This window comes from Pongo pygmaeus, chromosome 13 (assembly GCF_028885625.2).
Source record: "Pongo pygmaeus isolate AG05252 chromosome 13, NHGRI_mPonPyg2-v2.0_pri, whole genome shotgun sequence".
NCBI classification, from domain to species: Eukaryota; Metazoa; Chordata; class Mammalia; order Primates; family Hominidae; genus Pongo; species Pongo pygmaeus.
In genome coordinates, this window is record NC_072386.2 from 59,941,885 (window position 1) to 59,965,044 (window position 23,160).

At 37.2% G+C, this 23,160-nt stretch overlaps 1 protein-coding gene across 7 annotated transcripts in view; it reads left to right on the forward strand.

The window, feature by feature from the left end:
- Nucleotides 1-23,160, forward strand: part of SMC5 (structural maintenance of chromosomes 5) — a 95,725-nt gene that overhangs the window by 65,394 nt on the left and 7,171 nt on the right. For 3 of the 7 annotated variants that reach the window (XM_054501702.2, XM_054501704.2, XM_054501706.2), the window contains exons 17-21: nucleotides 200-322; nucleotides 19,597-19,722; nucleotides 22,037-22,081; nucleotides 22,500-22,595; nucleotides 23,047-23,151. In XM_054501702.2, coding sequence (XP_054357677.1) covers nucleotides 200-322; nucleotides 19,597-19,722; nucleotides 22,037-22,081; nucleotides 22,500-22,595; nucleotides 23,047-23,151 — 495 coding nt within the window. Of the gene's footprint in view, nucleotides 1-199; nucleotides 323-19,596; nucleotides 19,723-22,010; nucleotides 22,082-22,499; nucleotides 22,596-23,046; nucleotides 23,156-23,160 lie in introns of those variants that run through there. The other 4 variants (XM_054501703.2, XM_054501705.2, XM_054501707.2 and 1 more) reach the window with 2 other exon arrangements.

The following is a 23,160-nucleotide window of genomic DNA, read 5'->3' on the forward strand; positions in this document are numbered from 1 at the left end:
TGTTTATTCCAGATAACTCTCTTAAAAACAAAGGAAAACACTTTCTAAAAAATTGTTACAAGAACTGTTTGAGAGAGATGTCAGGCACAATAGGAAAATTATTTTTTCATGGTTTATACTTCTGTTTTAAAAAACTATACATTTTTTAGTTCTAAAACAGGTAACATAAAAATTAACTCTTAGGGGTTTTTGTTCCTAGATTTGTACTTCTTTGCATATACAAAAAGTAGATTTAATTCTCCAAAATACTACAGTGATCTCTGAGAAGAACAAATTAGAATCAGATTATATGGCCGCATCTTCACAACTCCGTCTTACAGAGGTAAAATTTTTGCCTTTACTTTTTATTTTGAGGTTCTAACCTCAGACTGGTTTGAAAATATATATCATTTGTCATCACTAGCAATATATAGTTTGTTGTTTTATGCTATTTAACTTACAAATTTAATGCATCATGTTGATGAGGAAGCAATACTTAAAATACTTAAGACTGGTTGAGTAACTTCAGCAATTTAATCTTTTGTTAATATCTGACTGTGAAATGATAAACACAGAAATACTGGATGGAGGGGAGAACATGTGATATACCATATTAACTTAAAACCTGAAGGAGAGCTGGCAATAAGATGGTAGTGGCAGTGGCATAGTTTTTGAATCTCCAAAATCTCTTCCCAAAAATAGAAGAGCAGCTAGAATAATATAACAACAAACCTATAGACAACACGTATAACAAAACTAAGTTTCAAGGTATCCATGTGGGCGTACTGCAGTACTATTCTGACGCTAACCATCCTGAGTCACTGTCAAACTGTATACCATAGGGGCTCGGTTCCCAAAAAGACCACCCTTACTTCAGACACCGTTTTCAAGTTTAGGGATCTCCAGGTCACTTGTATTTCTGACCAACTAGCTACAAATTCAAGAGTTCCTATGACCCCCACTCAGGTTCAATAATTTGATAAAACAACTCAGAATTCGAGAAAGCACTATTCTTAGCGATTATAATTTTATTATAAAAGATACAATCAGGACTAGCAAAATTAAGAGACACAGGACAACCGACATCTTGGAGGGTCCTAAACTCAAAAGTTTCTTTACTCTTTTCTTGTGCAATTAGGGTACATCACCCTCCTCACACATCTCCTGGTTCACCAACCAGTAGGCCCTACCAAGCTTCAGTACTCAGGTTTCTTATTGGGGTTTCATTATATAGACATGGTTGATTGAATCATTGGCCATGTGGTTGAGCTTGATCATCACCCCTCTTCCCTGGAGTTTGGGAAGTTGGGCTGAAATCATGTGGCTCAAAGACATGTGTATTGCTCAAATCATACAGTTGATCTTTGTGGCATTTTCTATCCCCATCCTGAGTCATATTCTTAGCATTAACTCAGGAGTGATCTAAGGGGCTCATGAGTAATACAGACTTTCCTATTGCTCAATTCCAAGAACTTTGGAGGAACCAGCAACAAAGCCCAGTCAAATTCTTTATTATACAACACCTGTGAACTCCAGAATACAAGTGGGTAAAATAAATCAGCAGCAGCATCAAGACTAGCATGGTATCAGCAAGGGAGGGCTCAGAGAATCCAAATATCAGACTGCCAGCATCCTGATCATTTCTAAAGGTCTCATGAGTTGTAGAACGCTTAGAGATCAATTTGAGAGCAGCTAAAACTGGGAGGCAACTTTATAGACTTCAGAAAGGTTGGATAGTGCTGGGGTTATCTAGCCCTGTGAACTCTCAAACTAACTGAAACTCCTTTGCAGAACAAAACTTCTTACTGAAGAGAACTAGAGCTACATGATAAAGGAGATCATAAAATATATATTCTATGGTTATAAGTCTGACAATGTAACTAAAGCACATTTCTCTGAAAATGCAAGAAGGGAGATAATGCAAGTAAAATAGAATATATTAACTGATTGTCCTATAGGTATTTTCAGGAAATAAAAAGTTATTACTTCATATTAGATGTTTTGGGAGAGGAAAATAAGGGAGATATTCAAAATTATTTATATATAGTAGGGAGCCAATAGATAGTATCCCCCAAAACTATTAAGGACATAAGGATATTATATATTTGCATAATAATAAGCTTCAGAATAAAAATAAAAGCCTTCCTAAATACCAAAAAGATACACAAAGACAAGAGACTGGCAGGGCAAGAAAATCACATAACTAAAGACTAGATATTTTATTTACAGATATAAGAGACATAAAAACAAATATGACATAAAACAGGGGCAGAGCTAAGGTCAAACATCAGTCATATTATTAAATGCAAATCGATATAATTCACCTATTAAAATATTTTTTGGAAGTAAATTCCAACACTGTGCAGAATGTGAGAGGTACATCTAAAAGAAAGAGATTGAGAAAGCTTTAAAATAAAAGGATGGATGGCTGCAAGGGATCTTTTTGGGTGATGGAAATGTAAAATTGGACTGTGGTGATGTTTACATAGCTGTGTAAATTTACTAACAGTCATTGAATTGTACACTTCAAATGAGCGAATTTTATGGTATGTAAATTATACCTCATGAAAACTTACGTAAATGGATGAGCAAAGGTGTACCAGGCAAATGGAAATACAAATTTTTAAAAGCTTAAATATCTCAATATGTTTCTATGCAGTGATATATATATTCTTAGGTCAAAAAAGAAAGGAGAGGAAACTTTATAGTATGTTATTATCAAAGAAAGGATCAGGGAAAGTGATTACTATGCCCTTATGTTGGCTTATTTAAAAATTACAATGATAAACCAGAATCTTTTTTTTTTTTTTTTCCAGCCGGGGGTAGGAAAAGACAAGGTTAAAAGCTACATTCATCTAAATAGATCTTATATTTTTTCCACTTTGGAACCATCTGCCAGCAAAACTAAATGAAATTTTCCAAAAATACAAGCTTAGTAAAAGCACAATGAAACAAATGCATCTAACTTTGTTTTGAGTTAGCAACATAGCCTAACAGAGAAAAATTATTCCAAATGACTATAAAACACTGTAATGATTCTAAGGGCAAAAAAAAATTGCAAAAAAAATCATGTACTGTTTTCAGTAATCATAATGTTAATATTTGTAATGTTATTCTGAAAATATAGAGTAAAGCAAACAAGTAGTTACGTTAATGTAATTACAGTTTTTCAGCATAAGAGAAAAGGGATTTAGATATAAAAGAAGATAAGTAATAAAGCCTTAAAGCATTTAATTTGAATGTAAATATCAGAATGAACTCACAATGTATTTTCTCAAAAAAACAAACATTTCCTAGCTTTGTCTACTAAAAAGACCTAGATTATGACTTCTAAATACTATTTTCCACTAAAGTGGCCCATTGGAGAAATGGCTGATTTCAGGTCCAGGAAAGGAAATGTTTATATAAGATTAGCCATGATCATCTTGTCGTAACAAAAGTCAAAGAAATTATCAGAGATGACTTGGTTATCAACAGGACCCAGGAGCCTACATGAAGAATCATTTACCCGCCATACATGAAGAGATAATAGATGAAAACTTATCAAAAATGTCTAAATGCACAAGTTTATAATGATGTTAAAATAAAATAATATTGGTCACTTTGGAGGATACTGGGGAACTGGCTTGTGACTTTGAAAAATGGTTAGAAAATTTTGCATTTATCCTAAAAATATGTCTAAATGCACGAGTTTATAATGATGCTAAAATAAAATAATATTGGTCACTTTGGAGGATACTGGGGAAATGGCTTGTGACTTTGAAAAATGGTTAAATAGAGAATTTTGCATTTATCCTGAAAATAACAAATACATGATGAAGAGAAGTTTATCTTTAAAGAAGTAATTTATAAACAATAAAGGAATTAGGCTGTTACTACTTTGCAGCTGCTAATGAATCGGATTACATTGGTTTCCAGCATCACAAAAAGATAGCCAGATATTTACATGTATCCTAATGAAAGGACACACCACCACTGTGGAATAGGGTATCTCTTCTCACACTGCTAAAAAGAACTACCTGAGACTGGGTAGTTTATGAAGAGGTTTAGTTGACTCTGTTCCACAGGCTGTATAGGAAGCGTGGCTGGAAGACCTCAGGAAAGTTAACAATTACGGTGTAAGGTGAAGGGGAAGCAAGCACGTCTTACCATGGCAGAGTAGGAGAGAGGATGAGGGGGAAATGCTACACACTTTTAAACAACCGGATCTTGTGAGAACTCACTATCACAAGAACTACAAGGGGAATCCGCCCCCATTATCCAGTCACCTCCCACCAAGATCCTCCCTCCACATTGGGAATTACAATTCAGCATTTGATTTGGCCGGGGACACAGAGCTAACCATATCATTCTGCCCCTGGCCCTTCCGAAATCTTGTGTCCTTTTCATATTTCAGAACACAATCATGCCCTCCCAGCAGTCCCCCAAAGTCTTAACTCATTCTAGCATTAACTCAAAAGTCTAAGTACAAGTTGAACCTGAGACAAGGCAAGCCCTTTCCACCTACGAACTTGTAAAATCGAAAACAAGCTAGTTACTTCCAAGATATAATGGGGGCGCAGGCATTGGGTAAATACCCCCTTTCAAAAAGGGAGAAATCAGCCAAAACGAAGGAACTACAGGCCCCACACATGTCTGAAACCCTGCAGGGCAAACATTTAAGTCTTAATGCCCCAAAGAAGTCTTTGACTCCATGTCTCACATCAAGGCCACACTGATACAAGGAGTGGGCTCCCAAGGCTTTGGGCAGCTGCACCCCTGTGGCTGTGCAGGGTACAGCCCCCACAGCTGCTTTCATGGGCTGACATTGAATGCCTGCAGCTTTTCTTGGCATACGGTGCAAGCTGTCAGTGGATCTACCATTCTGGAGTCTGGAGGACAGTGGCCCTCTTCTCACAGCTCCACTAGGCAGTGCCCCAGTGGGGACTCTGTGTGGGGGCTGCAACCCCACATTTCCCTTCCATACTGCCCTAGTAGAGGTTCTCCATGAGGGCTTAGCCCCTGCAGCAGACTTCTGCCTAGACATCCAGGCATTTCCATACATCCTTTGAAACCTAAGCAGAGTCTCCCCCAAACCTCAACTCTTGCCTTCTGCACACCCACAGGACCAGTACCTTGTGGAAACTGCCAAGGCTTGGGACTTGCACCCCCTGAAGTAATGGCCTGAGCCATATCTTGGCCCCTTTTAGCCACACCTGGAGTGACTAGGATGTAGGGCACCATGCCCTAAGGCTGCACAGAGCAGCAGGGCCCTGGACCTGGCCCAAGAAACAAGTTTTCCCTCCTAGACCGCCAGGCCTGTGATGGGAGGGGCTGCTTCTGACATGCCCTGGAGGCATTTTCCCCATTGTCTTGGCTGTTAACATTTGGCTCTTCTTTACTTCTGCAAGTTTCTGCAGCCTTGAATTCCTTCTCCGGGAAATGGGTTTTTCTTTTCTACTGCATGGTTGGGCTGCAAGTTTTCCAGACTTTCATGCTCTGCTTTCCTTTGAAAGTTATAGTTTCAGGTCATTTTTGTTTATGCAAATGAGCATAGGCTGTTAGAAGCAGCCAGGCCCCATCTTGAATGCTTTGCTGCTTAGAAATTTCTTCCACTGGATGCCCTAAATCGTCTCTCTCAAGTTCAGAGTTCCACAGATCTCTTGAGCAGAGGCACAGTGCTGCCAGTCTCTGCTAAAACATAGCAAGAGTGACCTTTACTTGAGTTTCCAATAAGTTCCTCATCTCCATCTGAGACCACCTCAACCTGGACTTCACTGTCCATATCCTTGTCAGCATTTTGGTCACAACCGCTCAACAAGTCTTGAAGTTCCAAACTTTCCCTCATCTTCCTGTCTTCTTCTGAGCCCTCCAAACTGTTCCAACCTCTGCTTATTACCCAGTTCCAAAGTTGTTTCCACATTTTCAGGTATCTTTATAGCAATGCCCCCACTTCTCTTGTATCAATTTTCTGTATTAGTACATTCTCACACTTCTATAAAGAACTACCTGAGACTGGGTAATTTATAAAGAAAGGGTTTAATTGAATCACAGTTCTTCAGGCTGTACAAGGTGCATGGCTGGGAGGCCTCAGGAAACTTAAAATCATAGGCAAGGTAAGAGGAATCAGGCATGTCTTACCATGGCGGCGAGAGAGAGAGAAGGGGGGAAGTGCTGCACACTTTTAAACGACCAGATCTTGTGAGAACTCAATATCATGAGATCAGCAAGGAGGAAATCCACCCTCATGAGCCAATCACCTCCCACTAGATTCTTTCCCCAACGTTGGGGATTACGGTTCAACATGAGATTTGGGTTGAGACAAAGAGCCAAACCATATCAAATGGTCTTATTTAAAAAATCAAATTGCAATCTAAGTCGCTAAAACAGGGTTTCTCACCTCAGCATTATTGACATTTTAGAGTGGATAAATTTTTTTGTGCTTTTTAGAATGTTTAGCAGTATTCCTAGCCTCTGCCTGTTAGATGTCAATAGTGCACACACACATACTTCACCCCAGTTGTTACAATCAAAAATGTCTCCAGACATTTGCCCCCTGGGGAGCAAAAGTACCCCCAGTTGAGAACCAGTGGTCTAAAACTACCAGGTTACAATGAATTCAGGACAGGAAGAAATATATTAAATGGCACTGAGGAATACAGTCAGCAAAACCTAGAATATAAGGAACTCTGTAGGATAAATAATTTACTCCAGCACTGTCCAGTAGAAATACAGTGTAAGCTCTACATGTAACTTTCTTTTTTTTTTTTTTTTCCGAGACAGAGTCTTCACTCTGTCACCCTGGCTGGAGTGCAGTCTCAGCTCACTGCAACCTCCGCCTTCTGGGTTCAGGCGATTTTCCTGCCTCAGTCTCCCAAGTAGCTGGGACTACAGGCATAGCACCATGCCCTGCTAATTTTTTTGTATTTTTGGTAGAGATGGGGTTTCACTTTGTTGGCCAGGCTGGTCTCAAACTCCTGACCTCAGGTTATCCACCCACCTCAGCCTCCCAAAGGCTGGGTTTATAGGTGTGAGCCACTACACCCAGCCTACATGTAACTTTGTAGTAGCCAGATTTTAAAAAGCAAAAAGAAATGGGTTAAATGAATTACAATAATATATTTTACCCAGTATATCCAAAATATTGTCATTTCAACTTATAAGCAATATTGAAAATTTACTAATAAGCTATTTTGTATCTCATAGTCTTCAAAATACTTTATACTTAAAACACATCTCAGGTCAGATAGTAAATTTTCATCAGAAATACTTGATCTGTATTTTGATTTTCTAAAACTGATAGTTGAAAAAGTTAGGTTCACATACCCAAGCTGTTCCATTTTCCAATAGCTAGGAACAAGTATCAGTTTTTAATTTTAAATTTAAATTCAAATTTAAAATTCAGTTTCTTAGTCACTTTAGCCACATTTTAGTGCTTTATAGCCACACGTAACTGGTTTCTATTTTATTAGACAGTACAGTTTCTAAAATACTTTCAAGGAAGAGTGGAAGGGGAAACCTAAAAGTTTAAAAGGACTTAAGAAATGTATTAACCACATATAATGTGTACACCTTATTTTGATTCTGATTTAAGCAAATCAACTACTTTTAAAAGGTAGAAAAAAACGGAGATTTGAATACTGACTCAGTACTTGATAATAGAATTTATTGATAATATTTTTAGGTTTGATAGTGGTATTATGGTTATGGGTGTTTTTTTTTAAGTCTTTGTCTTTTAAAGATACATTGCCACAATATTTATGAAGGAAATGATAGGCTGTCTGGGACTGCTTCAAAATATTCCAGAGAGAGGGCCATTTAGGAAGGGAGTATACATGAAACAATATTGGTTATAAGTTGATAATTGTTGAAGCTGGATAATAGGTATGTGAAAGTTTATACCATTCTCTCTATTTTTGTATATGTTTGAAATTTTTCATTATAAAAAGTAAAGCTTCCATTCTTGGCGATGATGAAGTAACAGGAACCGTATTTACTGTCTCACTGGAAACCACTAAAAGATGTGAGTATGTCAAATAGAGGTTTTCAGACATTGGACAACACGCAGCACGGGACAGTGATCCTTGAGAGAAGGGGTAGAAAACAAAGTGAGCCCTATGATTGCCTCATCTTACTGCTTGGGAAGAGTTTTCACATCACAATGCAGGTAGCATGACAGAATAACACTACAGATCCTATAGACATTAAAGGACATTAAGAGAATATGATTAAAAACCTCCTGCCAATAAATTTGACAACTTTGATGAAATGGACACATTTCTTAAAAAACACAAAACTACCAAAGGTCACTCGAGAAGATAATAGGTAACTAGACTAACCTTATATTTATTTTAAAAATTGAATTTCTCATTAAAAACTTTACCACTAAGAGAACTTCAGTCCCAAAATCTTCACTGGTTAATTCTACCAAGCATTTATAAAATAATTAATCCCGGCTGAGTGTAGTGGCTCACACTGTAATCCCAGCACTTTGGGAGGCAGAGGCAGGTGGAGCCCTTGAGTCAGGAGTTCAAGACCAGTCTGGGCAACGTGGCAAAACCCTGTCTCTACAAAAAATATAAAAATTATCCAGGCATGAAGGAATGCACCTGTAATCTCAGCTAGCTACTCAGGAGGCTGAGGTGGAAGGCTTACTTGAGCCTGGGAGGTCCAGGCCACACTAAGGTGTGATTGGACTACTGTACTTCAGCCTGGGTGACAGAGTGAGACCCTGTCTCAAAAAAAAAAAAAGAATTAATACCAGTTCTATTTAAGATTTTCCAGAAGGTGAAGAGGAGGGAATACTTCTTGAAGCATTATATGAGGCCAGCATTACCTGATACTAAAGAGAACTACAGACTAATACCTATCATGAACATAGACCCAAAAATTCTTCATATAATGTTAGCAGGTCAAATCCAAAAATATATAAAAAGTAATACATTGTAACCAATTAAGTTTTATCTCAGATATATAAGGTTGGTTTAATATTTGGATATTCATCAGTATAATTCACCATATTAACAGACTGAAACTGAAAAACTAGATGATCATTTCAATATATACAGAAAAAATGTCAAAATTCAGCATCCCTTCATTATAAAAACTTTTTGCAACTGGGAATCGAAGGAGACTTCATCATTCTGATAAAGGATATCTGAAAACCAACAGCTTATATCAATCTTGGTGGAAAACTGTAAACTGTCCCCTTACGATTGGGGACGAGGAAAATGCCCACCCTCACCACTTCTAGTCCACATTGTACTGGAAGTGTTCTAGTCAGTGCAGTAAGGCTAGAAAAATTAAATGTATTAAATGTAAAAAAAAACCTCCAAACACGATCATCTCTATGGAAAGTCTTAAGGAATCTACCAAAATGCTACTAGAACCATCAGTGAAAATTTAGCAAGGTTGTAGGAGATAAGTTCAATATATAGAAATTCATTGCGGCCCCACCTACAAACAATGAACAATTGGCAATTGCCATTTTAAAACAGTACTATTTACAATAGCATCAAAAATGAAATACCTGGCTGGGCATGGTGGCTCATACCTATAATCCTAGCACTTTGGGAGGCCAAGGCTGGAGGATGGCTTGAGCTCGGAAGGTCAAGGCTGCCACGAGCTGTGATTTCACCCCTGCGCTTCAGCCTCCTGGATGAGGGGATAAAACCCTGTCATTAAAAAGAAAGGCTTTGGGAGGCCGAGGTGGCCAGATAATCAGAGGTCAGGAGTTTGAGATCAGCCTGGCCAACATGGCAAAACCCTGTCTCTACTAAAAATACAAAAATTAGCTGGGCATGGTGGCACGTGCCTGTAATCCCAGCTACTCAGGCTGAGACAAGAGGATCACTTGAACCCAGAAGGCAGAGGTTGCAGTGAGCCGAGATCATGTCACTGCACTCCAGCCTGGGTGACAGAGTAAGACTGTCCCAAAAAAAGAAAGGAAAAAAATACTAGGGATATATTTAAAAGACTTGTATCCTGAAAACTACAAAACTTTGATGAGAGAAAACTTTGCTGAGAGAAATTAAATACTTTGTGTTCATGGATCAAAAATTCAGGATTTCTTAAAATGTCATTTCTCTTCCAAATCTATAAATTCAATAAAATTCCCAGCCAGATTATAGACATTGACTTATTCTAAAATGCAATGGACTTAGAAGGGCAAAAACAACTTTGAAAAATGAGTTGCAGGACTCCCACTAATTTTAAAATGTATTATGACGTTGCAACAATCAAGACATTGTATCTGTATAAAAGTAGATATATATGGATCAATGGAACAGAATACTCTAGAAATACATCCACATATTTATGGTCAGTTGGTTTTTTTTTTTTTTTTTTTTGACAAAGATGCCCAGGGATTTCAATGGGGAAAGAGTAATCTTTGTAACAAATAGTGCTGGAACAATTGCATAGTCATATGTAAAAAATGAACTATACCCTTACCTCGTATCATATACAAATAAGTCACAGACTTTAAGAGCTAAAATTATAAAACTTCTTGAAGAAAATGTAAGAGAAAATCTTAGTTACCTTGGTTTTGGCAAGGATTTCTTAGATAAAATAGAAAAAGCACAAATTATAAGAGAAAAAGAATCATTGCATTCATCAAAATGAACAACTTTTGTTTTCGGTAGATGTCGTTACAAAAAGGCGAGCTACAAACTGGGAGAATATATTTGCAGTACACCTCAGAGAGGACTTGTATCTAGACCAAGAGGATTATGCCTGTGGGCCAAATCTAGCCCAAGCTCTTGTTTTTGTAAAGTCCCTGTGAGCTAAGAATAGTTTTCATATTTTTTAAAGAGAGAAGAGAGTGTGTGTGTATGTGTGTGTGTGTATAATGTGACAGACTTTATATGACCCTCAAAGCTTAATTTCCTTATTGGCCTTTAAAGTTTGCTGACCCCTGATGGATGCTGTAAAAATAATTTCAACTATCAATACAAAGAAGACCAACCCAGTGAAAAAATGGGCAAAGAACTTCACCATACTAAAGGAAGTATATGAATAGTAAATAAGCACGTGAAAAGATGCCAAACCTGACTTTACTGGTCTTGGGTAGAAAAGAAAAAGTACATATATAAAAAAGAAAGATGTCCAACCTTATTAGTCAGTAGGGAAGTTTATATTAAAGGCATGAGTTAAACCATAGACTCACTAGAATTGCTAAAATTTTAAAAGACTGATCATACTAAATTGCTGAGAATTTGGAGCAACTGGAACTGTCATACGCCGCTGGGGGGAATTTAAAATGTATGTAATCACTGTGGAAAATCATTTGGGAGTTTAAGAGCTAAACATATACCTGACATATGAAGTGAAAGGATATGTCTATGAAAGACTAGTACACAAATGTGTAACAGCTGTCTTTGTAATAGCTAAAAACTGGAAATAAGGCCGAGAGCAGTGGCTCATGCCTATAATCCCAGCACTTTAGGAGGCCAAGGCAGGAGAATCATGCCCAGGAGTTTGAGACCAGCCTAGGCAACATAGCAAGACTCTGTTTCTACAAAAAATTAAAAATTTGCCAGGCATGATGGTGAATGCCTGTAGTCCCAGCTACTCGAGAGGCTGAGGTTGGAGAATCACTGGAGCCTGGGAGGTTGAGGCTTCGGTGAACAGTGATCATGTCACTGCACTCTAGCCTAGGCAGTAGAGCAAGACCCTGTCTTAAAAAAAAAGACAGCAACAACAAAAATGGAGGTTAATGCCCAGCAACACCTGAATGATTAAACAAATTATGGTATGTGGAATATTACTCTGCCACAATAAGAAATGAATTACTGATGCACACATAAATGAATCTCAGTGAAGCTGAGTGGAAGAAACCAGACCAAAAGAGAGCATACACTATATAATTTCAGAGCTTTTGAAGGTGATAGATATGTTTATTTTCTTGATGGTACTAGCTTTACAGGTGTGTATATTTGTCAGAATTCATCAAGTTTGTCTCCTTTAAATATTGCAGTTTATGATTCCTTGGTTACTCCCCAAAAGTTAGGGAAGAAAACTGAAATGAGTTACAAAAAAAAAATTAAGTTAGAGTTTTATCATTTATTTCACTTGTCTTTTTACTAGTATTTTTATTACGTCATTTTAAACATATACAAGAATATGAAGAGTAACAACATCCATGTGTCCAGTACCCCTCTTTGACAAATGTTAATTAACCCTTGCCGTATTTGTTGTAGATTTTTAAACCTGTTCATGTATTCAGAGTCTCTTTTTACCCTTCCCCATCTATTCTTCTACTTCACCAGAGTCTGTCACTCTCCGGCAGGGTTATGTACATGATTCACTGTAACTTAACTGCATAAATGTATTTGTTACATAAATGTGAGCTATATAGGGGTGCCTTTTTGTGGAAAGCATCCACAGAGGGTAGATTTTAGGAAATGTAGACATAAGACTGCACAGGTGAATGGAAAGATTAAATCAGAGTAAAGTAGCAGCTTTATTATTCTGAAGCCAACCTCTTCAAACCCTTTGACTTAAGAAAAGAAAAACAGTTTTGCTAGCAGATAAGCAACTAGGAGCATGCAGGCACAAACACACATAGCCAAACGAAGCTGAAGATAAGGTTTGATATGCCAGGGCTGGGCAAAATCCAGAGATGTGGAAGACAGGAAAGTCCTCTCCCCCACTCCCCACCTTCACCAAGAACAAAGGAAGGAAAGGATGGCAGAATGAATAGCAATAGTATTCTAAATAGGTAGTCGGTGTCCAGCAAAAAGCAATCAAAGGTAAGTTCCAAATGGGAGTGGGGAGTGAAGAAACTGAACTAGCTACCAGAGGAGAGCCTCATCAGGGCTTATTTCCTGGGCATGTGGGGAATGTCATCTGCTACTTTTTCATCTGTTCTATTGGTAAGTAATTGTAGAGTCCATGCTGAAGTTACTTCATTGATTGAGCTTATGAATGTGGTTGTTCCATATAGGAAATGTTGTTATAAAAGAGGTTTCATGAAGAAGTTGACCCATCAGGCAGATACTATTAATATGTGTAGCTTTAAATCCAATAACACAATTGTATCAGTCCATTTTCATGCTGCTGATAAAGACATACCCGAGACTGGGCAGTTTACAAAAGAAAGAGGTTTAATGGACTTACAGTTCCATATGGCTGGGGAGGTCTCACAATCATGGCGGAAGACAAGGAGGAGCAAGTCACATCTTACATGAATGGTGGCAGGCAAAGAGAGAGCTTGTACGGGGACCCTTATAGAACCATCAGGTCTCGTGAGACTTACTATCGTGAGAACAGCACAGGAAGGACCTGCCCCCATGATTCAGTTGCCTCCCACCAGGTCCCTGCCACAACACGTGGGAATTCAAGATGAGATTTGGGTGGGGACACAGCCAAACTATATCAACAATACAATATTTGATTCTGGTGCCTGAAGTTTTACTTTTACATCAGTATTAATGAGAAGAAAACGATTTGTTTGTGTCATGTTTACAGAAGTATGAAATCAATGGCTTTGGAGTAAGTATACTCTTAAACTGTAACCCACACTTGACACAGTGAGAGAGACTCTTCCAATAGCCCTTATAGATGGACTGAGATTAGTACAGATTGGCAGGGTGTTCTCTTCTGATCCATTTTATTAGTAAATAGGATAAATACTGTGTTTTGGGTTTTTTTTTTTTTTTTTTTTGGAGACAGTCTTGCTCTGTCACCCAGGCTGGAGTGCGGTGGCACGATCTCAGCTCACTGCAACCTCGGTCTCCTGGGTTCAAGCGATTCTCCTGCCTCAGCCTCCCAAGTAGCTGGGACGACAGGCGAGTGCCACCACACCCTGCTAATCGGCTAATTTTTGCATTTTTAGTAGAGATGGTGTTTCACCATGCCTGGCCTCAAACTCCTGACATAAAATGATCCACCCGCCTCAGCCTCCCAAAGTGCTACGATTACAGGTGTGAGCCACTACACCTGGCCAAGAAATACTGTTTTGAGTAGAGCTGACTGCTGTGTTTCTGGAAAGTAGGAAAGTTTTTGGGGAGGGGGTTTTTTTTTTTAATCAGTGAATTGCTAATTTTTTTTTTTTACCAAGGCAGCCACTTTCAAATTTAAAGTTAAAATTCCTGTAGTTGAATGCATTTTGGTTATTCAGAAAGCACAAATAGCCAACATAACTCATTATGTATTATTTTGATTATATTTTAATAGTGCATAATTTCTCAACACATTTGCTGTTTTGTTTTGTTTTGTTTCCTTGAGAACGGGATCTTACTCTCTCACCCAGGCTGAAGTGTGGTGGCATGGTCAACAGCTTGCTGCAGCCTGGAAATCCTGGGCTCAAGCAATCCACCTGCCTCAGCCTTTCCAGGTATCTAGGACTACAGGTGCATGCCACACACCTGGCTAATTTTTTATTTGTAGGGATAGTTCTCACTAGGTTGCCCTGGCTGGTCTCAAACTCCTAACCTCAAGCAATCTTCCCACCTTGGCCTCCCAAAGTACTGGGATTATAGGTATGTGCCACCATGCCCAGCCATTTGCATAATTTCAAAGTTAACTGGAGAAACTTTACTTAGCACATTTTGATTCTCTTTTTGTTCTTGTTCCTTTTCCTTGCCCTTTGCCCAATTTAGCCATTACACCACATTATTAGTTCTCCTCTTTCTAACTATCACGGCTACCACCCTGTCTAGTCATTAAGTCCTAATAGCTGTGGCCTCACTTTTTACGAATTTTGCACTCATTTAGCTGCCAGAAAAAAAAATTGTGCTAATTTTTATGTTCTGCTGCAGAAATCTACAGCTTTATAATATTATACATCATCCAAAGCTTTACAGTAGTCTTCTAATGTCTATTTCCAACTTCTAGCCTTTTTTTACCTTGGTTGGCTGTTCCAGTGTTCCTACCATTGTTCATAACCTCTGTATCTTTCCCATATCGTTCTTTCACCTTTTTCATTCTGAGTCCATTGCTGCTTTTAAGACTAGAACTCTTCCTTGACACACATAAGTAACCTTACTTAATACTACCTCTGACTTTATTTTGCATTTCCTCAGCAATATTTTACACCACTCTGTTTTTCTTATTCATATGTTGATTTGAAAGTTCTTAAATGATCTGAGTGTACCTATAGTCCCAATTACTTTGGAGGCTGAGATAGGAGGACCACTTGGGTCCAGGAGTTCAAGTCCATCCTGGGCAACACTGTAAGACTTTATCTCTTAAAAAATAAAATAAAATTTTTAAATGCTTTTCATTTATAAATGCTTTACCAGCCCTTTTGTAAGGTTCTTTCATTTCTTGTTGTGCATACTTAATAAATGTTTGTTGCTGTCTGATCGTAGTCATTAGCCACACATTTGAAAGAGTCAAGAATGGGCCGGGCACAGTGGCTCACGCCTGTAATCCCAGCACTTTGGGAGGCCGAGGTGGGCGGATCACGAGGGCAGGAGATCAAGACCATCCTGGCTAACGTGGTGAAACTCCATCTCTACTAAAAATACAAAAAATTAGCGGGGCGTGGTGGTGGGCGCCTGTAGTCCCAGCTACGCGGGAGGCTGAGGCAGGAGAATGACGTGAACCTGGGAGGCGGAGCTTACAGTGAGCCGAGATCACGCCACTGCACTCCAGCCTGGGCGACAGAGCGAGACTCCATCTCAAAAAAAAAAAAAAAGAGTCAAGAATGATGACTAAAAGTATGTAGTAGGTGTATGGTAGTTCACTTTCTCTTTTACCTACTCTTGTTTTCTTCTCATGTTTGCTGCCATTTACCTGCACATGATTTTATCTATCTCATCTGTTCCTGCTATGCAGCTTCATTTGAACCAAAGAGAAATTTTTTTTTTCCTACTTGTCCCTTTGAGCACATGGCAGGTTGCTCTGAGGAACTATTGCTACCACTTGGTTTTGTCCTTTTTTCTTTCGTGAAAATAAATTCACAAAAGATTGACACAAAATTTCACGGAGATTGTATTTATGAGGGGACTTAGAGGTAACTAACCACCATGGAGTTTGATACTTTCTCAGATTTTTGGAAGGTAAATAGGGCAACAGACCTATAAAACATCCCCTGAGAAAGGTAGATGGTGGGAAGCCTCTCTTTGGTAATGTCACTAACTTATGGACTATTTTTAGGACAAGTTAGTAAGCTGTGTGTGAATCCAAATACAGAGGTCGATAAAAATTTCTGTTATTTTGTTTTTGACCATGGGCAGGTTTCCTAACCACTCCAAGCTTAATCATTCTCTGCAGCCATAAGTATGATACCTACCTAATTTGGAGGGATATTATGATATTCAGTTTAATAATATATATCAAGATGCCTAGTGTGCTGCTTAGCATGAAGCCAGTGTTTCCTTTAAAAGTATAGATTTACATCAGAATTAATATTAGTTATAAAAATGGAAAGTTGTTACATTTATTTGCTTATTCTAATACCAAATTTAGGAGTTCTGTGCTTTTCATCTGACCTCTCTCCTGCCCACCTGCTTGCCACTCCCTCAAGAAAGAACTGTTTCAGAGGAGGCTTTTTTTTACTTAGATGAGATGAAATTTTGAAGAAAACATTTTACAAGGAAATAGTATTATTCCCATTATTTTATTGTTTATGATTAAATTAGTTTAAGTAGAATTTATGGTCTTGTGTATTAAAAGTTAAGATTATTGTTCTAAATTTCTAGTATTACATTAAAATTTAAAGTTGACTTTCTAAATGAATGATTTTTATATTTTTAAGTGTGTATTCTGTCTGGTAACTAAAACAAATGTTTAACATTTGAATTTGAAATCAACTAAATTGGAATGACATTTTATTAAAGGAAAATTGAGGGAGAAATGTGTTAATTTACAGCTAATGTTTTAGTAAAAGTTGATGATACCTAAGACTTAATTTTATTCATATAGAAAATGGTTTTCATTTTATTTGATTCTTATTTTAATGAACTGTTACTAAAATAAGTTTTAATATATACAGTTTTCATAAGAAATTCTGTGAATAATTCTTACTTCTTCCACAAGAGGGCTGCCTTAGAAAACCTTTTTCTTGTTTAATGTCGAGGTATTTCTATACAATTTCCGTAACAAGTGAACTTTCCACAAAAAGAATTTTAGAAAAAAAGATAATACTTACAAATTTTTTCTAGGGTATATAACTACAAAGTAATCTTTTTTGAGATGTTAGTGGGGGATATTTTGTACATTTCACTCATTGCTTATCTTATATCTTAAACAGATGGAGTATTTTCTATTCTCTATTAACTATTAAAGGCTGGACTCTAAGCAGAAATGTAGATAAAGCCTTTTCACTAGTCTGACTTTACAGCATTATCTGATATAATTATATATGCCTTCCCACTTCCACCCTTAAAAAGCTCAGCAAGAATTGTGGTTTTAAAAACAAAAAGCAAAACAAGTGCTATGTGAAGATCTGTATCACAAACACATATGTATAGAATATTTTCTCAGATAAATGTTTTATTACACATATGCCACCAAACAAACTATTAAATTAGATTTTGTCTTTCTAAGTCCAGAGCTTCAAATTATCAACTCATTGATACTTCTTTTCCATAATGTTCTAGTACTTTATTTTAGCAAAGTCCAGAGGAACAAGAATCAGGAATAGAAGAAATTAGGAGTATTTAGTTTCTATCCAGCTGTTCCTTGTTTTGCATTTGCCTGAGTACAATGGTCCTTAGCAGAGTAGGGATGATTGGGAGTCTTTAACATTTTCTTTTATTTCTCTCAAGCTATAGGGACTGAGGAATTTATTCAAGGAAACCATAGTACTAAGTGGTTAGTATAAAGGATTGCTTGTATTTTCAGTTTGGTCCAGTATATATCCTTTCACTTTTCATAACTATTGTCTTGGTTTAGTTTATTTGCTATCAAACCCGTGTGCATAAAAGTCACCTGAGGGCCCCCTTAATAATACAGGTGTCCAGACCTCAGCCCCAGAGATATTAATCAAATAGATCTGGAATGTGCTTAGGCCATTCCAGATCCCCCACCCCCAGCTGTTTTTTGTGCCAACCAGAGTTTGAGGGTTAGTGAAAAGAGCAAACCAGACCTGTTTTATTTCTCAGAAATCTGCTAGTTCCATAACCTTGGGCAAGTTTCTTCATGTGTCTGAGCCACATCTACAAATAGAGATAACCCTTTTCTTTAAGATCATAATTGGGATTAGAACAATTAACAGGATAGTGGTTGTAACAGTGCTTGACCTACAGAAGACATTTAGTAGATGAGATACCTTCCCTGTTACGTGTGAAATTTTTGCAGTCTGGCCCTTGTCCATTTTACCAACTCTGATCTTTTACATCCTTACAAATTCCTCTCCTCCAACCACATTAGATTACTTGTTTCTTAAATAAGCAGGTCTTTGAGGCTCATATGCCTTAAAATTCATAATCACCTGTCCTTGGAATGTCATCTGCTGTATATGTTCCTTATTTCTTGTCATTTAAGGCTGTTAAGTTGTCATAGCTTCTGTGACCACTCTGACCTTCCCTACATACATACTCTGTCCAATCTGCTCCTGCTGAGAGGTGCCATGGTGTAATGAAAAGAGCATGTGTCCTGTAAGCAGACAGGGATGTGAATCATAACAGTCTCTAACTAAATGTGTGGGCTTGGGCAAGTTACTTAATTCCTTTCAGTCTCTTTTTTTTTTTTTTTTAAATGCACTAAATGAGGATAATATTACTGTGCAGTGTTTGTGAGAAATAAAGGGAATAATGTATGTGAAGCACCTAGCCAAGGGCCTAGCACATAAGCATTTAGTAAAGAGTACCTGTTTCTGTTATGATAATGATCCTGTGTCTCTTTGTCCTTATTCGCCTTTCTGTGACCAATGCAGATTATAATACTGGCATTTAATAGGTTCTCAGTGATTGTTTGGTGAAGGAATGAATAGGTCCATGAATAAATAACTACATGGAAGGTACTTGGAAAACTATCAAGCATGATTTAAAGGTTCTAACTACATTTGAGTGCTGAGTTTTCTGATATGAAGCCTGTGTACTGTGTATCTCAAATCTGATTATAATATAATTACATGACCGGGCCTGGTGGCTCACGCCTGTAATCCCAGCACTTTTGAGAGCCCAAGGCGGATGGATCACTTGAGGCCAGGAGTTGGAGACCAGCCTGGCCGACATGGTGAAACCTTGTCTCTACTAAAAACACAAAAATTAGCCAGGCTTGGTGGTACACATCTGTAATCTCAGCTACTCGGGAGGCTGAGGCGTGATAATCACTTGAATCTGGGAGGCGGAGGTTGCAGTGAGCTGAGATCACGTCACGTCACTGCACTCCAGCCTGGGTGACAGGGCAAGACTGTCTCAAAAAAATAAATAAATAAGTAAGTAAGTAAATAAATATAATTACATGGAGCTAAGCTAGACTTTCAGAAAAAGGCAGTAAAATTTAAATTTTACACCTCTTATGGATTAGAGAAATGCCAGGTTATTGATGTGCTGATGTATTTTAAAGTTTAAGTTCAAGTTTAACCTTTATAATAAAAAGAGTCATTATTTAAGGTACAGTTTCAGATAATTTGATTATCATTATAATCAGAATTCAACAATGTATTTAATATGTGGTAGTTTAATAAAACATCCCTCTGCATTAATATTAACATTCAAATTTTCAAAATAAATTTTTTAATAGCAACATTTCATTGAATTGGATGAAAATAGACAGAGATTATTGCAGAAATGCAAGGAACTTATGAAGAGAGCTAGGCAAGTATGTAACCTGGGTGCAGAGCAGACTCTTCCTCAAGAATACCAGACAGTAAGTATAAAAAGTATATAATGCTACAGTTGCCATATTTAACATATTTTTAAGATTATGGGATCTTAGGCATTGTAACAGGCCGTGAAAAACATGATGTGTCATAAAAAATAGGGAGTTTTTCCACATTTTTAAACTGAATATATATATAAAATGTTGCTTAACAGATCAATGGTATTGGTACTATAACATTTATTCTTCCAATACAAATGCCTTTTAATGGGTACAGTTGGAACATACATAGTTTTTCATGGAAACATTGTACCAGTAATTGGTATATCAGAAATAATAAATAGGATATTTTAAAAATAAAGGGAAAATGAAAATGTTTCCCTGGAAATTGGGGTGTTTAATTAGGGTTCAATGAGAGCTGAATATTTAGGGCTAACATCTGCCAATAAGCAAAGGAAAAAAGAGGTCTTGTTTCCATTATATTTTTTATCCTGACATACCACTCGGTAAAATTAGGAGATGCTGCCCTTCAGTCACATTCCACCGTTAATTATATACCTCTGACAAGTATACTTTGCCTGGATACCTATTCAGAATAATGTCAAAATGAAATTAGAAAATAAGTTTTAAAATATCTAGTATTGGTGTGTCTTTAAAATTCTTAATTTCAAATGTTATCTATTTCAATAGATAATGAAATGGCTACTAAAGATATAAACAACTGGAAAAAAATTAATGGATTATAATTTTCAAATCCTCGATTTATTTTATGATATCAGACACAAATCACAGAGAATGGATTCGACTATTTGGATACATACTAGGAACTCAGTAGATATCTTTAAAACAAATTGAGAAGCTTGTTTCTAAAAACAGTAGAATGTCTTCAGAATACATTGTGTTGTTATAAAATAAATATAAGTACAATCTACTAATTTTTTCTTTCAGAAAAAGCATGATTCTATTCTTGATAAGTCATACTGTTTTTGAATCAAAATTAGGAGATGATTATATTCATTAAAATGTGTTAATTACCTCTTATATGTCAAGCATTGTACAAGACAGGCATACTTCCTTTTCAGCTGAAACTTGTATTCTAGTCTGGAAGATTGGGTAGATGAAAACACAAATCAAAAATCAGATAATGTCAGATAACAAGAGATGCTAAGAAAAATAAAACGGTGAGGAGATGGAGTGACATGGATGGGAACTTGGTCAGGGAAGCCTCCTTTGAAAAGATACCATTTTATAGCAGTCCTGAATGAAGAGAACAGATCAGTCAAGTGAAGATGTCAGGCAAAAGTATTCCAGACAGAGAAAACAGCTCAGACAACGCCCAAGACAGAAGTATATTTGGGATGTTTCAGAATAAAAGGAATCTCACTGGGGTTAAAAATTATCCAAGCAGAGAAGAAGGCAGAAGCCAAGATTATGTAGGGCTTGTAGACTATACAAGGAATTAAGGTTGTATTCTTTTGGGATGGACTCCAGTGGAGGATCTTAAATGGAAAAGTGACATTACTACTTGTATGAACGAGCACTCTAACTTCTCTTCTTCTAGATGGAGGATAAAGTAGGGATACAGGAATGGAAGCAGTGAAACCATTTAGAAGGTCATTTCTTTGGACCACGCAAGAGATACATAATGGCATGAATTAGGGTGATAGCACTGAAGAGAGAGAGGGAGAAGTTGACAGATTTTAGATATCTTTTAGTGACAGAGCCAGCAAGACTTGCTGATGGATTTGACATGAAGAATGAGAGAGAGAACCCCTAAATTTTTCACCTGAACAAATTACGATGCCATTTACTGGAATGGAGAAGATTGAAGGAGAAACAGGGTTGCTTAAAGTGATAGGGAAGGTGGGTGAAATCCAGATTCTGTTTCACCATCTTAAATTTAAGATGCCTATTAGAGTCAAGTGAGGATATCGAGTAAATAAATGTTGGACACATGAGCTTAAATCTCAGTAAGTCAGAGATTCAACAAAGGAATATTTGAAGGTCTATAGAGGTTGAACTGCTTTCTAAGAGGTTAAAATAATAAGTGTAAGATATTAGATTAATATGTCAAGATCTTTTTCAGGGTTTCAGGATTCATTTTGTACCGTGTAGTATATAGCCTTTGCAGGTTGTGCTAGGCCAAACAATGTACTGATTGCCTCCCCTCAAAAACAAAAGTATCTGTTCTAATTTGTCCCCATGGCATGGACTCAGAAGATAGTACTGTGGTGAAATTCAACTGTCAAAGTAATTAGATTCTCAGGATGCTTTTTTAGTTCTTCATAAGTGCAGTATAAAGTTCTAACTTCTTGCTCTCTTTCAATGCCCCACATATTCTGGACCCATTCTACCAATTCAGCAAGTACCCACCATTCCAAATGGACACAACTCCTCACTCCCCATGGTATGCAGTACTCATTCTCTTTTCCCAAGCTCCTATCTTCCCTCTGCCTTGCTCCTCCCTAGCCATTTGCTTTACGGCCTGGAGATGAATTCTAGGCCTTTGAATTCTCTTAACTCTCCTGTAGCATGAACTGATACTTCTTTTCTCTAAATTTCCTAGCCTATATGATATGTACTGCTTGCTTTAATACTCAACATCAATACATTGCCTTAAAGTGTTATCCAGTACATACATTTTGTTTTCTTTAAAGTACAAGCTTTCGAAGGCAAATGACCCTGTTTATTATTCCTTTGTATCCTTGTGTGCCAGCATGCTGTTGAACAGATAGATAACTTATTCAACAGATTATTTTTCTTTTAACTATTTGAATGGAGCTGTTTTCATTGTGTCTATAATGACGGGCAATTTTTTTCTTTAGGTTTTCCAAGACCTTCCAAACACATTGGATGAAATTGATGCTTTATTAACTGAAGAAAGATCAAGAGCTTCCTGCTTCACGGGACTGAATCCTACAGTATGCCTATTTCTCTATTCCCATTCTGCATCCAACCACCACCACCATCCTCCCCATACACACACATACACACACAGAGTTCCCTCCAGTACTTGCCTCCCACTCTGTACTAGAGCTCTTGGTAATAATAAGCTAGACAGCAGGAACAATGTGCTTTAAATGCCAGATTCTGAATCTATTAGAATTTTAAATAGATTCTTCCTAAGGAACACAATGTTCTGTGCCTTTTCTTTATAAAAAGAATAGTTGGGCTAACCTGAAATACTGCAGTGTCTATTTTTTCAAGGATAAAAAATGTCACTTTCAGTATGTAATAAGAACATATATTATTTGCCTACAAACAATGTAGCACAATTGGCATTTTCAGTTAATGTTTTAATTAATGCAAAATTGTATATAGTTTTATCCTTTGGTAGATTTATCTTAAAGAAGTTTTTTTTTCCCCTGCCAGATTGTTCAGGAATATACAAAAAGAGAAGAAGAAATAGAACAGTTAACTGAGGAACTAAAGGGAAAGAAAGTTGAACTAGATCAATACAGAGAAAACATTTCACAGGTAATTTTT